We start from the raw sequence: 17,357 nt of genomic DNA on the forward strand, positions 1-17,357 counted from the left end.
TTGTAATGGCTGTCATTCTTTCAGACTTAAAAAAAAAAAATGCTCAGTAATGAAGGGTCATTGATTCCTCTGTCAACCAAGAAAAGATGTATTTTTCTACATCTACTACCTGTTTCTACAACCCTAAGCCCACCTCAGTCTGATGTCTCCAAAGGCTAGAGAAAGAGACTGCACTTCTTGATGAAGTAGCAGGAGCATCATATCACAAAGGGGCACAGACATAAACCAGTGCGTTTCACTGGGGACCACTATTTTTTTTTTTTTAAAGATTTTATCTATTTGACAGAGAGAGAGCGTGCGCACAAGCAGGGGGAGCGGCAGGCAGAGGGAGAAGCAGGCTCCCTCAGCAGGGAGCCTGATGTGGGGCTTGATCCCAGGGCCCTGGGATCATGACCTGAGCCGAAGGCAGATGCTTAACCACCTGAGCCACCCAGGCACCCCACTGGGGACCATTATTAATATGGTCAACCACAGGCTACTTAATGTGAACTGTTTCCATGTGGCCCAGAATTGGTTTATATTTTGTGGAAACCAAATTCTGCTGGAATGTGCCAGTTAGAATGATCATAGTGCTACTGTTATATAAAATGTTTTTGTCGTTCTGTTTCACTGGCAGCTTTTCTTAGTGACACTAAAGATCGAGGCCCTCCAGTGCAATCACAGATCTGGAGAAGTGGTGAAAAGACCCTCTTTGGACAGACGCCTTCCTTGAGAGCATTTGAAAAACCCCCTCAGGTGCAGACCCAGGCTCTTCGAGACTTTGAGAAGGTACGTCATGTGGATGGAAAATCGTGTTATCCTGATTAGAAGGAGCACCATGGGATAGTGATGTCTCAGAAAAATATGACTCATGGCTTAGTTTGTGGGCATTCTTACCATAATGATGTCTCTTTTAAGAGTATATTAAGAGTATATGTGTCCCGATAAATGTATGCGCTGAGCACTCTGGTTCATGGACAATTGCCTGTACCAATGATTCTGTCTTTCCATTTTTACCCCTGGTTTACTTCTTGAATAAATTAGGAAGTTTTGTTGTTGTTTTTTAGAAAGAGAGAGAGTGGGAGGGGGCCCAGAGGGAGAGAGAGGATATTAAGCAGGCTCCATGCCCAGCATAGAGCCCAATGCAGGGCTCTCTCTCATGACCCTGAGATCATGACCTGAGCTGATAACAAGAGTTGGGGGACACCTGGGTGGCTCAGTCGGTTGAGTGTCTGCCTTTGGTTCAGGTCATGATCCCAAGGTCCCAGGATTGAGTCCCACATCAGGCTCCTTGCTCAGCGGAGCGCCTGCTTCTCCCTCTGCCTGCCGGTCCCCCTGCTTGTGTGCATGCTCTCTCTCTGACAAATAAATAAATAAATAAAATATTAAAAAAAAAAAAGAGTTGGACCCTTAACCAACTAAGCCACCCAGGTGCCCAAATAAAGAAGTTTAAATGGCACCCTGAAAATCTGAAACTAAACCATAGTGGGCCCAGGAGACCTAGTCAGCTGTCTTTATTTTCTCAGTGGCTGGCTTGGACCACTCTAGATATCTGGATACTGTCTGCAGTATAAGGTGGCCTCAGCCACAACCATTTTCTTTCAAAAAGAATCTGGCATTGTTGCTTGAAACTTCTGATTGAACTCTTGAAGTACTCTGTCTTGATATGTTTATCCTTAGATTTGGCCAAGAGCCAAATTACTGATAATGTAATACAAGTCCCCACCTCCCTGTGCCCTGGATTGATCCCAGGAAGTCTGTACAATAGAACCTGTCTACTGGGATTTTATGGCCTGGAAAGAGCACCCAGGATTTCTTACATCCCAGTATGCTAAAAAAAGAAGTAGCTCTTTGGTGCCCCCTGGGGGTTGCCCACAGACTGTGTGGACTGAGGACTGAGGCCCTCAGATAGTGGCGTCCTTTCATTCTTGGATTGATACCTTTGACATAATATAATGAAATTCCACGTTCAAAAAAGGGTGAATAAAGTGGTGTTGACATGGGGTTACCCTGTCTTCCCTCAACTTGTGAATAGAAATGTTTCACGAGGACCTAATGTACATCCTACCAGATAGTCCTGTGGACAAAGAACGTGCTCCATATAAACTGGCTGAGAATTAAACAGCCTACTCTTAGTGTTGCTATTTTTGGGGTTGGGTTTTTTTTTTTACTCAGAGTTGTCATGGATACTGTTGTGGGGTTTTTTTTGATTGTTTGTTTGTTTTTAAGACAGAGAGCTTGCAGGAGTATTAAGTGGTTTTGAAGACTAAACCTCTGAACAGCTGTATGGTGCTGGTGGTGGGAAGAGGGGATGCTAACAACCCCTCCTCTTTTTTTCACCCTTTGCATCTGCTGTCGTGCAGAACGGGTGAGCAGAGCCGCAGTGCTCCTCAACGTGGTGCGGGGTGCTCTCTGAGAGTCTGCAGATGTGTTCCTTTTGGTCCAGAAGTGATTTGTAACAGAGAAGTGAGGGAGTCACCTCCGCTGATGGAACGAGTGGCCAGAGGGGGCGGGGCGGGGGGGGGCTGGGCAGAGGGAAATAATCTGAATTGGACCCCAAGCAGAGGTCAGCTCACTTGGAAGGCCGCACCTGAGAAGAAGTCCTTCTCTCTGCAGCCTGGTCTAAGATGGCGGCTTGGTCCTCAATTCTCAGGGCCGGGAACCACTCACAGCAACCAAGAGAGGACACAGAGAAAAAGCCAGCGAGGGATATTTCATGTCTCTCCCCACTGTGTGTCAAGTAATAAATAAATAACAATGAGGCGACCACACACTTCTTTGTCAGAAAGGTGGTTGCTAGGGCTTATAGAAATTGTGTCATAGACTTTATGCACCATGATCATAAACCCTGACAGGCTGTTAGGTCAGAACGATTTTCTTTTTCTTTTCTTTTTTTTAAATTTATTTGACAGGGAGAGACACAGCGAGAGAGGGAACACAAGCAGGGGGAGTGGGAGAGGGAGAAGCAGGCTTCCCGCAGAGCAGGGAACCTGATGTGGGACTTGATCCCAGGACCCTGGGACCATGACCTGAGCCGAAGGCAGACACTTAACGACTGAGCCACCCAGGCACCCCAAGAATGATTTTCACATACATACTCCTTGCCGTGTGCTTTCTCATGGGTCGCTCCCACCCACACACACCCCCTCCCTCCCGCATATCTGGGATGAGTGAGACCAGAGCAGCACGCGGATGATGAGCCAGCAAACGCCAGGCACTTTCTATGTGCCAGGGGCTACTCCAAGCGTGTGCATACTATCTCATGTAATGCTCACCACGACCCTGTGAAGAAACAGAACTACCATCCCAATTTACAAGTGAGGAAATAAAGGCACAAAGAGGAGCAAAGGAACTAACCCAATATCCCCTAATATGGGCCTAAAAAACTCCTTATTTTTGTGACCTAAAAGAGTGAGTCCTTTCTAGGCTGGGGGGCTCCCCTGGTAAAAGTGTGGTGGTGTCGGGACTGGAACCCTTAATACCTCCTACTTAGCTGAATGGAGTGTGGTGCTGTCTTCTCTAAGTATACTGTAAATCTTTATTTCCCAATAGTTTCCATCACATGCTTTTTGCTCCATTAATTCTGAACTGCTTGCAAGTTGAAGCTGTTTCATCTTTCTGAGTTTTTGTTCTGGTGGTCCCCTCTACCTAGAATACCTTTTCTCTCCTATTCCCTACCTGCCAGCCTACTCATCCTTCAAGTTGCAGCTCAAGTACCATTTCCTTTTTTGGGGGGGGAGGTGGGGGGGAAGGGTGCCTTCCCTGATTCTCCAATCTCAAAATATGACCCTGACTATAAGCTCCTCAAGGGCAGAAAACACCTCTTGTTCATACTTTTCTACTTTCTAGCATTTAGTATAATGCCAGTATGTAGTAAGTGCTCAGTAAATGCTCATCACCTAAACTAAACTTGTTGGATTTAGATTTGGATTTCCCCTGCCCTATTTTCCTCCAGCCAATTCTAGTGAATTTGTGTTTCCCCCAGCCTCCACTCAGTAGTCACTGGATGTATTCACAGTAAATTGCCTAGTTCTAAGGAGGATAATTGTGTATTAATTGATTGGTTAGGATAGGAAACTGAAAAGTCAAGAAAAGTATGCTTGTTTTTAATGATGAGTTTAAAAGAAGACAATTTTTCACCTAAACTGGGATGATAAAATTATAAATGTAAAGTAAAAGACCTTTTCTAATATCTGACTGGACTTATTAAGATCATAATAGTAGCTAATAATAATAAATAATATTTATCCAGTGTTTATTATATACTAGGCACCTTTTTAGATGCTTAACATATTTTATTTTAGCTGTTTTTCAGTTCATTTTCCTAACTGATGAGATAGGTATTATTATATCCATTAGGCCTGTGAGGAGACCAAGCTTCAAATAACTTGTGTAAAGCTGTGCAGGCATAAAGTGGCAGCCAGGATGACTCCAGTGATTCTCAACGTCCTTGGGAAATGAAAGGACCATTCAGAGAAGGAGAGGTTACATTGGTGGAATGTTTACAGTTTGGTTTTATAGATAGGATCAAAATGGCAGATCCTACACAAAATCCCTAAGGGGTGGAGGTCCGTGGCTGCAAGTTCTAAAGAGGGCCTCCACTGCCCTCTCCTGTTTACCCATTTTCTAATAATGTCATCTTTAACACGAAAAGGCCAGCAAAACCAGCTGCAGTGTTTGCTTTCTTGGGCAGTCTCAACACAACCACAGTGATTCAGCCTGTTGAGGCCCCACCCACGCTGGCAAATTTTTCCACTTGGATCTTGAAGTCTGTGGGGAGGGAGGGGAGAAAAGAAAAAAGCCCTAAAAGGGTTTTTTTCTACCTTTATGGAGATCCAAGTCATCACAGTCAGGTTCCTATTCTAGATGAGGTGAATCTGGGCCTCGTCACTGCTGCTTTTAGGTCCAGCCATTCCCAGAGCCTCTCCAGTGATTCTCTGTCCTTACGGCCTTGGGAAAGGAATGCTCCCGGTGAAGTGCACTCTCATCAAAAAAAAAAAAAAATAGAAAAGAAAAGAAAAAACGACATCTATGCTCACCAAACCACAGTGCCCCAAGCATACTGGTTTTGTTTTCACTGGCGTCTTGAGACATTCAAAAAGTTGTTAGATGAACAAGTAAAGGCAGGGGCAATTCTAAACTTTGAGGAATCATAAGCACAGAATATTTTTTTCCATTATTTATTTATTTATTTGAGAAAGATGGAAAGAGCCCGAGAGTGCCCAAGCCCTTGAACTGGAGGGGGGAGGGGCAGAGGGAAAGGGAGAGAGAGAATCTTAAGCAGCCTCCACGCCCAGCATGGAGCCCCCTGGAGGGCTCCATCTCATGACCCTGAGATCATGACCCGAGCCAAAATCAAGAGTTGGAGGCTTAATCAACTGAGTCACCCAGGTGCCCCTCTTTTTCTTTTTTAAGATTTATTTATTTATTGGACAGAGCACAATCAGAGGGAGTGGCAGACAGAGGGAGAGGGACCCAGGCGCCCTTTTTTTGTTTTTTAAAGATTTTATTTTTAAGTAATCTCTACACCCAATATGGGGCTCAAACTCACACTGAGGTCAAGAGACATGTTCTACCAACTGAGCCAGCCAGGTGCCCTGATTCAGCTGAGCAAAAACCTCACTAAGTTAATATACCTTAGTGAGTGGGTGTAAGGAATGCAGAGAAATCTCAAGACTGGAGAAAGACACTCTCTCTGACAAATAAATAAATAATTTTAAAAAAGGGGGGGTGGCTTAGTCAGTTAAGCGTCTGCCTTTTGCTCAGGTCATGATTCCAGTGTCCTTGGATTGGTCCCGTATCAGGCTCCTTGCTCAGTGGGGAGTCTGCTTCTCCCTCTGTCTGCTGCTCCCCCTGCTTGTGCACACTCTCTCTCTCTCTCTCTCTGACAAATAATTAATTTTAAAGAGCGGGGGGGAAAGACTGAGAGAAGCCAGGATGCAAGGCCTTGCAAATTGTGTAAAAGCTTTTAAATGTTAACGGAGCTCAGTGGGGGAACTGCCAAAAGTTTGTGAACAGGGAGGTGACATGATCGGATTTTCCTTTTAGAAAATTCCCTTTGGCTTCTGCAAGGACTCTGGGTTGGAGGAGGGAAGTCTAAGGCAGAGAGGGCAGTCAGGAGGCTATGGCAGGATTCTGGGCAACGGCTGGTGGTGCTGACAGTGTAGGAGTGGAAGAGATGGACAGATGAAAGAGAGAAGGAGAGTTCAGAAGCAGAGGTGACAGGGCTACGCTGTTGATTGGATGCAGAGCCAGGAAGGGAGAAGAAGCCCGAAGATGACCTCCCACCAATGCATCTCTCCATTCCTATCTCAGCTAGGCTGCCACTCTTGTAAACTTCCAAGTGCCTTGCACTTTTCCCTTTAACAATATGAGTTCTTTGTTCAAGGTCTGTCTTCTCTTTAGAATCTGAGCTCCATGATAGCAGGGACAGGGTTTGTCTCATTCATTACTAGATATAGTGATTAGTGTAGAACCTGGTACAGAGTGGGAAACCTCTTTCTTTTTTGTTGTGTTTTGGATGAATGAATGAGGCCAGGCTTTCTTGCTTGGGCAACTTCTAGGTGATGGCATCCTTTGAGAAAGGGAGAAACTAGAGTACGCAGGTGTAGTACTTCTATGATTATTAAAACAGCAACAAAAGCCACTAAGAAGATTTTTATTTTTGGGAAAAAAAAAATAAGGAGATCCTTCCTGTTCTTGAAAAATTCTGACTCTAACTGGCAAGACAGTCAAACAGACAATTCTAATAATAAGAGGGGTCCCCAATATGCTGTGGAAGCACTTGGGAGGGGCCCTCACCCAGGCTTTGGGTCAGATAGGCTTTCTTTACTAGGTAATATCTAAGTCAAGTCCCAAGGGCAAGTTGGAGATAGTCAAGTCAGAGCTGAGTGGGAGGTGAAGAACAATGACATTCCAGGCTAATGCTGCCACCCATGAAAAGTCCTGGAGGCAGCAGAGAGCATAGTGAGTTCACAAATAGGCTTTTTGTCATGGCTGGAGCACTAGGGTGTTGATTGAGGTTCAAGTTGGCTGTGTCTCCTCCCACCCACCCGTCCTCATGGTCAAAGCCTTCTTGTTGTAGCCATGATCATTTATGGTATCACTGTGAACTCTTAGCTCTTATGCCTAGAGAAAGTCTTACTTGTGCCTTTGAAATCACCTTCTTTCCTAGAGAAGGTTGGAGAAAGGATTATTGAAAAGCTAGAAAAATAATTGAGGCCATAAACTGATATGTCACCCCCTGAATCCTAGAAGCTCAGCAAATAATCTGTCTGGGTTGAACCAGTTGTGAACAAAACACCAAGGCCTGCTGGTGTTGGTTGGGCCAAATGGATGGAGAAGCGAGTCTGGAGCCCAGGAGTCCTTGGGATCTCCCAGTATCAGTGCATTTCAGCTGTCCTTTCTGCCATGGAGCTCATTTCAGTGTCTCTGACAGCACTATTTCTGGCTGGCCCATTTATTTTTGGTGTCCAGGGGAGTTGTTATTCATTTTATTTTGGTTTTATGTAGTTCACAGTGCTCTAATGTGATGGTGACCATGACACCTTGTTATTCTAGGATTGGGGGTGGTGTGGGTGTGTATCTATGGTGGGGGAAGACAGCAGGAACATCATCTGAATCCCTGTCCTTTATCCACATGATGCTCTTGCCAAAGATAGGGTTTATTTATCAACCTGATGTAGTAACTCTGTTGTTAGCTCTCTTGCCATCCGATCAGTTATATCAAGAAAAGGCTGTTTAGATAATGGGTCTCAGTATGCTTCTGAATTTTAGGGGAGAAAATGGAATGATATTATTAATATTTTAGCATTTAAAAGACCGCAAACTTCAGGAATTAGTTGAAATTTTAGAAACAGAGTTTGAGAAGAAAGATTTGGTTTTTGTGGAACCCAAAAGAAAAAAGAAAAAAAGCCAGGTCTTTGTAACATTTGCAGTCTGCTCTCTGAGGCAGGCATCAATAGTTAACTTCTGGTAGACTGGGCAGAAACCCCGTGTGGAAATGAAAGTGAAAGCTGATGAGTGGAAAACTACTTTGATCGACTTTGATTGGCATTTTCCTTGTTAAAATGGTGTGCAAAAGTTACGCATGTTCTTCAGGATAGCCTAAAGAGTATGTTTTTCCTGTGTCAAAATACAAAGTGGATTATATGTTTTCTGTTTTATCTAAGGGTTATAACAAAACTTTAACTTGGTAAGACATGGGAACCCATGAGTTTTTGATAGTGAGTGCTAGAGAGGATACTTCCTCAAGCCTTCATGTTAGGGCCCCATAATCTAAGAAGGATTAATATACATAACACTTAGAAATGATCAGTTCTAAACCATTTGCTTTTAACTGAGTTGAAGTGAATTGAACTTTGAATCTCGATCATTAAAAATCCTTTGTATGGCGCCTGGGTAGCTCAGTCGGTTAAGTGTCTGCCATCGAGACTCTCGGAGAATCTGAGCTCCTTGCTCAGCGGGGAGTCTGTTTCTCCCTCTGCCCCTCCTCCCACTCGTGCTCTCTCTCTCTCTCTCTCTCAAATAAATAAATAAAAAATCTTAAAAAAAAATCCTCTGTAAAAGGCAAAGGACTGAGCAATTTACCTCTCCCAGCTTGGGTTTCTTTCTTCTTCTTTTTTAAGTAATAGCTTTATTGAAATTTAATTTGCACTCAATGAAATTCACCCTTTTAAAGTGTACAATTCCATGATTTTAGTTTATTCACTGAGTTGGGCAACAATTACCATTACCTAGTTAAACAACATTTTCATCTCCCCCCACAAAAAAACTCATACCTATTAGCAGTCACTCCCCATTCCCTCTCTCTCCAACCCCTGGAAACCATTCATCCACTCTCTGTCTCTGTGTATTTGCCTTTCTCAAACATTTCATATAAAGAATCATACAACATGTGACTTTTTGTGCCTGGCTTCTTTCACATTAGTATAATGTTTTCAAAGTTCATCCATGTTGTACGAGGTATCACTATTTCATTCCTTTTTATGGCTGAAAAATATTCCCTTGTATGGTTATACTCAACTTTCTTTCCATTCATCAGCTGATGGAGATTTGAGATGTTTCTATTTTTTTGGCTCTTACTAATAATGCTTTTATTAACATTCATATGCAAGACTTTGTGTGGACACATGCTTTCAATTTTCTGATGTATATAATGAGGAGTAGAATTGCTGGGTCAGATGGTAACTCTGTTTAACCTTTTGAGGTTCATCTTGAAAATGGGGAAAACTATGTTTTATATAGGTTCAGGTGGTCAGATCCTCCAGGGTCACGAGGAAGATTATTTACAGTGAGAGATACTTTTTAAAAAAATGCAGGGATGTGAGGTAGAAGTGGAAGTACTTTATCAGTCACAGGGACTCTCAAATTCACAGGGGTCATCTAATGTCATGATTAAGGCCCTGGTCAGTATACAATAGGGGTCAGACTGTTGGAAGCGTTAGTCTGTGCTTCTCTACTTTCTCAACGAGCAAGGCAGCTAACTTCTTGATGTTTCACTGTCCTGGATAGTAATGGAGATAACAGTATCTAATCTGCTTACTTCTTCACAAGATAAAATGAAATAATATACATGGAAGTCCTTTGTACATTGTTAGATTCTATGCAGGTGATTGTCATTGTGAAGACAGCATAATTATATCCAATTAATTTTGTAATTCAGTCTAAGTCATTCAGAACAGCCAGGAATTAAACTTTTGTATTTCTTCAGCTTAGATTTTATCAGGAAAACATAGGAATGCCCAGGCACATAGATGTCTTTCAAATAAAATATTTATATGTGAAAAAACCCATCCTTCTCCTTCTCCCCGCCCCATCTCTTCCTGTCTACCCCTATCCTCCAACGCAAAACAAGTTAGACTTCTGGATTGGATTCCACTGGATGTTATAAAACAGGAAATAGCCTCCAATTATTTGTATGCCCCTCCCATAGTGCTGTCTTGGAAAATATGACAGTTAGAAAAGTTATAGGTTAAATCATCTATTGGGGATCATCCTTGGGTCCCAGTCATCGTTGCTGCTTTTGTCTTGGAAATATGATGCCCTTCATGCTCATTACTCTCCTCCCCACTTTCCTGTGAAGGCAGCCAGAGCTCTGTCAGAACAGGTCGACTCCCACCTCCTTTTACGGCTCTACTATCAGAGAGCTAGTGGCATGTTCTGAGATTTCTTCAAAAAGTTACAGCTTTCTCACTAGTGCTACCTTTGGTAGTATTGTTTCTGTGAGAAAATATGCTTCATACATGGAGTTTCAGGATAAGTAAGGATCCTTAAAGTCCTCTAGAGCTCACTCCTAGCCAATGTGTGAAGACTTTTAACAAAATCCCTGACAAGTAGTCCTTTAGTTTCAGTTGTGTCCTTCTTGTGACAGGAAATATACTGTCCCTCATAATGTAAGTGGTCAGTAAGTATTTGATGAATGAATGGATGGATGGAGTGTGGCAATGAGTTCATTACATCCAACTCTACTAGAGAATTTATCCTCCTGTCTAATTCAGAGCTGCCTCCCTGTACTTCCTAGTTTCATTCTCTTTGAAATAGTTTTTAAAAATTATGACCTATTTCACAAACAACACGAACATACAAAGGACAATAAAATACTTGTCCATGTACATAATATCTAAAATTTTTTTTTAAGATTCATTTACTTATTTTATTTTTTATTTTTTATTTTATTATTTATTTGACAGAGATAGAGAGGGAGAGCACAAGCAGGTGGAGTGGCAGGCAGAGGGAGAGGGAGAAGCAGGCTCCCCGCTGAGGAAGGAGCCCGATGCGGGGCTCGATCCCAGGATCCTGGGATCATGACCTGAGCCGAAGGCAGCCGCTTAACCGACTGAGCCACCCAGGGGCCCCTCATTTACTTATTTTAGACAGAGAAAGGGAGAGCGTGAGTGGGGGAAGGGGCAGAGAGAGTGGGGGAAGGTGCAGACTCCCCACTGAGTGCAGAGCCCCATCTCACCACCCATGAGATCATGACCTGAGTTGAAACCAAAAGTTGGAAGCTTAACTGACTGAGCCATCCAGGCGCGCCCCCCCTCATATCTAAATTTTAACAAACACTATTTTCACTCTATTTGTGTCAGATTAAAAAACAAATATAATTGCAACCCTCTTAGCAGCCTACCCAGATCCCAGTCTCCTGGCTTAATTACTATTAAGTATCTTTCCCAAAGTTACACGGTTAGGAAATAGCAGAGCTGGGATTTGAACCTAGATCTCTTTAGTTCAAAAGCTATTGCTCTTTCCATAACGTCATGCTATCCCACCTGGATAAATATGCATAATAGTGATAATATTTAGTGCCTATTTATAAATGGATAAAGTGTCCAGGATTACTGAAAACACTACTCCTGCTCCTCTGTTTACCGTATTAAGTTACTTAAGAATAATTTTATTTTCATGAAATGTAGATATGAATTATCATAGATATCGAGTTAACAGAGTTTAAGTTGCAGAAGTATTATATTTGAAAAGAATGTCAGTGAAGGAAGCAGGAAGCCTGCTTCTCCCTCTCCCACTCCCCCTGCTTGTGTTCCTGCTCTCGCTATCTCTCTCTCTGTCAAATAAATAAATAAAAATCTTTAAAAAAAAAAAAAGAATGTCAATGAAGATAATTAATCATTTTTGGTGGAGTGGACCTTTATTTTTAGGAGAGAGATTGGTGAGACATTAATATGTTTTCAACCATTTCCATTATGAGAGCAATCTGGGGGGTCTGAGTATGATTAAGCAAATGTGAAGCTGAGTTTTTTTTAAAGGCCGACCTGCCAGTTGGTTATGTTAAAGGGGCATGACATACAACAACTGGCTTGTAATCCTCCTACTATTGTTAGCATTGATTGAGTCCTTATCAAAGTCTTATTTCCAGTGTGAACTAACACATTAAGAAGCGATGGGAAGAAGAGATTAAAAAAAGAACAGGGGGAGAGCCATTAATGTTTGAAAAAAGTATTTTGAGAGAAGAGTAAAGATTTTCCATGTTCTATGTAACAAAGGGAGAACAAAGACAGACATGCTGTCGCTTGCTCAAGAACCTGCAGTGTCTCTTTATTTTCCCAGCAATGCAGAGTTTATAAAAACATACAGACCTGGGACCTGCCCGCAAGAGGCTGGATAGAGTAGGTCTAGCGCGCAGCTCAGGTATGTGCACTTCTGTTTGTTAAAGCTACAAGAGGCGAACAAGTAAAACAAAACAGAAACAACAAACCAAACAACCAGTCTTCCTAGTAGGCAGCTCCTGGCCCTCCTCCGTTGCCCTTTTCTTCACTGGTGCAAATCGAGAGCCAGTATCTGCCTGGAGGAACAAATTCAGGCTCCTCACCCTGACTTAAACGGGGGTGCCTGGATGTGTCGGTAAGAGTCCTGGGATCGAGCCCTGCATGAAGCCCCACATCGAGCCCCACATCAGGCTCCCTGCTTGGTGGGGAGCCTGCTTCTCCTCCCTCCGCCTGCTGCTCCCCCTGCTTGTGCTCTCTCTCTCTGTCAAATAAATATATAAAATCTTAAAAAAAAAAGATCTTTCAAAAATGGTTGTGTACTGGGCGCCTGGGTGGCTCAGTTGGTTAAGCGACTGCCTTCGGCTCAGGTCATGATCCTGGAGTCCCTGGATCGAGTCCTGCGTCGGGCTCCCTGGTCAGCGGTGGGTCTGCTTCTCCCTCTGACCCTCTTCCCTCTCTTGCTGTCTCTCATTCTCTCTCTCTCAAATAAATAAATAAATAAAATCTTAAAAAAAAAAAATGGTTGTGTACTTCCCATCCTCTGTCTCCCCATTATGTGACATTATGGGCTCTTTGTTTTAGTCTAGTTGGCCCTCTGCACTTTTGCTTCTGTTCTACCTGCCTGGATTGCCCTGTGTTCTCCCCGGAGCCTAGCCAAACCTGATTCATCCTTTCAGGAGAGCTAAAACGCCTGTTCTCTGTGGAACCTTCTCTGATAGTCTCTCTTTCCTATTTTCTATAGTTTTACTATTTGTACAGTTCATATTGTCCTTTGGTAGTAATGTGTCATTCCCCATTTGCTCAGAACTCTTGTTCAAAGTTCAGATTCTGTCTTGTATGTTGAAGTTAGTTTGTTAGAAAAGTTTATTTTAATTACAAAAATAACATTTTAGGGGTACCTGGGTGGCTGAGGCAGTTAAGTGTCTGCCTTCAGCTCAGGTCATGATCTCAGGGTCCTGGGAATGGAGCCCTTGAGTCAGGCTCCCTGCTCAGCGGAGAGCCTGCTTCTCCCTCTGCCTCTGCCTTCCGCTCTGCCTACTTGTGCTCTCTATCTCTGTTAGATAAATAAACAAATAAATCTTTTAAAAAAAATAACATTTTATAAGGAAGGATGCCTTTAGATAAATTCCTTATCCTGAAACACCTGTGTAATCTTGTATACAGATTGAGTTCCATTAGAATTAAATCCAGAGAGAACCCTGGGTGGCTCAGTAGGTTAAGCATCAGGTTTCAGCTCAGGTCATGATCTCAGGATGGTGAGAGTGAGCCCGGGTTGCGTGGGTGGGGAGGGTGGGGGAGTGGGGGGGCACCCTCTTTCTCTCTCACTCAAATAAATAAATAAAATCTTTAAAAAAGAAAAAGAATTAAATCCAGAGAGGTCAAAGTCAGTGGATTAATTATTCATCAATTCTTTTTTTTAAAGATTTTATTTATTTATTTTAGAGAGGGAGAGAGCACAAGCAGAGGGAGGGAGAAGGGCAAGCATACTCCACACTGAGTGCAAAGCTCAATCCCACATCTCTGAGATCAGGACCTGAGCCAAAATCAAGAGTCGGACACAACCAACTGAGCCACCCAGGTGCCCTTATTCATCATTTCTTTTGTTCAACAAATATTTATTGAGCACCTATTGTATCCCAAGCTCCATTCTTGGTACTAGTGATATAGCAGTGAACAAAATAGGAAAAAATCCTGCCTTTCTTATGGGGTTCACATGCTAGTGGGCAGAGACAGATAAGAAACAAAATAAACAAGGAAATATAATATTTTAAATAATGAAAATGTATGGATTAAAAAAAACAATGAAGGGATTACTGGGGTGAGGTCTAGGGAGAGTTACACTTTTAAATAAGGTGGTCTCTTCCTTGAGGAAGTGACATCTGATCAAAGACCTAATGAAGGTGAGGAAGAGAATCTGCAGATATCTAGAGAAGGAGCATACCATACAGAAGGATCAACAAGCCCCAAGACCCCGAGGAGGGAAGGAGCTGGCTGTTTTTGAGAAGGAGCAAAGGGAGGGGTGCCTGGGTGGCTCAGTTGTTAAGCGTCTGCCTTCAGCTCAGGTCATGATCCCAGGATCCTGGGATCGAGCCCAGCATTGGGCTCCCTGCTCAGCGGGAAGCCTGCTTCTCCCTCTCCCACTCCCCCTGCTCGTGTTCCCTCTCTTGCTATGTCTCTCTCTCTGTGTCAAATAAATAAAATCTTAAAAAAAAAAAAAAAGAGAAGGAGCAAAGGGAAACATATGGCTGGAGCAAAGTGTGTAGGGAGAGAGTAGTAGGAAAAATGGAAAAGACAGGATGAGGAGCTGGGTTCTAGATTAGGGCCTTGGGCCTTAATGGGCTAATGAAATGACTTAGCATTTCACTCTAAACTTGATGGAAAACCAGTGGGGGTTTCCAGCAGAGGAGTAATCTGACCTATTTTAAAGGGTCCCTGTGGCTTCCGTGCTAAGAATACACTATAGGGGAGCAAGGGTGGGAGCAGGGAGACCAGTTATCGGGGCTAGTCCAGTAATTTAGGGGAGCATTCAGTCATAGCATCTTGGGCCAGAGTGGCCAAGATACCAGTGCAGTGGTAGTAGATGGATTCTCTCTTTATAGAAAGTAGAAATAAGGGGCGCCTGGGTAGCTCAGTTGGTTAAGTGACTGCCTTCAGCTCAGGTCATGATCCTAGAGTCCCAGGATCGAATCCCGCATTGGGTTCCCTGCTCAGTGGGCAGTCTGCTTCTCCCTCTGACCCTCCCCCCTCTCATGTGCTCTCTCTCTCTCTTTCTGTCTCTCTCAAATAAATAAATAAAATCTTTTAAAAAAAAGAAGAAAATAGAAATAATAAGATTTACAGACAGATGAGATGATGTGTGTGAGAAAGAAGAGACAAGAATAACTCAGAAGATTTTGGCCCAAACAACTGCAAATACTGAGTTGTTATCAATTGAAATGGGATCCACTGGGGAAGGAACATGTGTGCTGGGAAAACTCAGGAGTTCAGTTTCAGATGCCACAAGTATGACAGGTCTATATTCAAGCGGACATTTCTACTAGGAAGTTAGATACATATTGGAGTTCAAGAAAAAGGGCTAGATAGGCATATAAACTTAGAAATTTTCCTACAGTAACCATCCTAGCAAATGTAGTCTCTTTGGAGCTATTAAAACAAACTTTTCTATATTATTGGAAAATTGTGAGAATAATATAAGCAAGCTAGCCCCTATCTAACAAGTCAGATCAGCAAAAAGTGAAATATATATGGAATACTTACCTACTCATTGATTCCACAAATATTTAGGGATCGCTTCCTCAATACTATGCAGTGAGTGTGCCAAGACACCAAATACGCCTTGTCAGCCCTCAGAACACTCCAGTGTGGGGGAGGTGATTGTAAGCCAGCTGTGACTCCACAGGGCGATGCATGTCACTGGGGAGGGCTTCCTGGCTGTTGTGGGAGCTGAAGGAAGAGAGAAAGATGTGTGAGTCATTGACCCTTTCCTTGGGCAGCTCGCAGACTAGTTGGAGAGACATAAACACAGGAAAAGTTAAATAGCTCTAAGAGGTGTAAATAACCCCTCCAGACAACAGACAAGCAATGTCATGAGGCACCCGATGAACGCTTGCTGAATGTTGATATTTGCTTGAGGAGTTCAAAAGAGGGAGACATCTTTCTGGGCTGGGGTAGCAGAGAAGGCTTTGTTTGGGTGGGATTGGAACTAGGACTTGAAAAAAGAGGGGGTGTTTCTTGAGGGGATGTGATAGCGTTTTCCTTTATTCTGAGAGTGATGAGATGCCTGTGAAGGGTTTTAAGTAAGGGAGATGTCAGGATAAGATTTGAGTTTTGAAAACATTACTCTGCCTATAATATGGAGGACAGATGGCTGGAGCGAAGTCTGGCAGACATGACAGACTGTCGCAAAAGTCTTTGCTATGAGGTTTGCCTTGAGAATGGAACATTCAAGTTGAGCTATCTAGCAAAAAGCTGGGTATGTCAGGTTAGCTCTTGGCGGAGAGGGCTCAGGTGAAGGTTTGGGGGTTGTTTGGGAGGCCACAGTGATAGCCCTAAAAGTGGATAAAATCTCGAGGGAGAAAGTATGGAGAGAAAAACATCAGAAGGGGGAAGAACTAACCATTGTTTAAGCACTTACCTTAAGGAGCTGGCAAGAAAACCCAGAAAAAGGGCCAGAGAGATAGAAAAGCAAGGTATCACTGGGCATAAGACGTATCAGGCGTTTATGTACAGAAAGAAATATCTAGGTTGGGTAAGAATCCCTGCATTCATGTGCAGTTTTACTTTCCATGAACTTTTATTAAGCTATCTTTTGTGATAAAAGAATCTAAGTAGACATTGAAATCATGATTAAACACTAATCTGGAATCTGGCAGCTTGGTTCCCCTTGTGCAAAATGGTAGTAGGTAGATAATAAGTAGATAACAAGTAGGTTATTTCCTCTAGGAGCTTAGACCAGAAAAGGGCCTTAAAAATCACTTACTTTCCAACCACCTCATTTTATAAATGAGGACACTTAGGCCTCTGGAGAAATGCATTTCCAAGGTCATATAGCTATTTAGTAACAAATACAAGCTATTTTCAGACCAGAAAAGGATCTTCTGAGTTTTTATTTAGACTTTCCTCTTCCTCGCTCTCTCTAAGCCTAAACGACACTCTTTAATTCCAAGAGCACAGATTTAATGAAAAGAGCTAAATGAATTTTAAATGTGTACATTTTTTTAGAAACAAGGAATATTTTGTCTTAAGTTACAGTTGATGGTAAGAAATGTGTTGCCCACGTACAATCCAAATCTATTTGAGAGAATGCTCAGTTCTAATTATGACCTCCTAAGGCCACTTTATTCACTCAAACGTTTTCTGTCTTTCAAAGGGCAGTGCAAGTCTTAGTGAGGCTTTTTTCTCATCTTTCCAGGAAGAATGAATCACTCTTTCTCCTGGGTTCCCATACAGGCAGTGTTTTTTTTAACTTCAGTATGAAACGTCTTAGTGGGTCATGAAATCAATTCAGTGGGTCACTCCTAGGAAGAAAAATAGAATGGAAAAACACCAAAAGTCCATCACACATAGTGATGGTAACATTACTTTGTGAAACTTTTATTTCAGTTATGTCTGTGTGTGTGTGTGTGTGTGTGTGTACCGGACTGCTGTATAAAATGT

At 42.7% G+C, this 17,357-nt stretch overlaps 1 protein-coding gene across 1 annotated transcript in view; it reads left to right on the top strand.

Moving 5' to 3' along the window:
- PDE4DIP (phosphodiesterase 4D interacting protein) overlaps positions 1–17,357 on the top strand; it is a 197,250-nt gene that overhangs the window by 48,868 nt on the left and 131,025 nt on the right. Inside the window, exon 3 of the mRNA XM_081817111.1 lies at positions 617–768. Within this exon, the coding sequence (XP_081673237.1) occupies positions 617–768 (152 nt within the window). The remainder of the gene's footprint in view (positions 1–616; positions 769–17,357) is intronic.

The sequence above is a fragment of the Leptonychotes weddellii genome, chromosome 4 (genome assembly GCF_054177405.1).
Source record: "Leptonychotes weddellii isolate Sample4059 chromosome 4, ASM5417740v2, whole genome shotgun sequence".
NCBI classification, from domain to species: domain Eukaryota; kingdom Metazoa; phylum Chordata; class Mammalia; order Carnivora; family Phocidae; genus Leptonychotes; species Leptonychotes weddellii.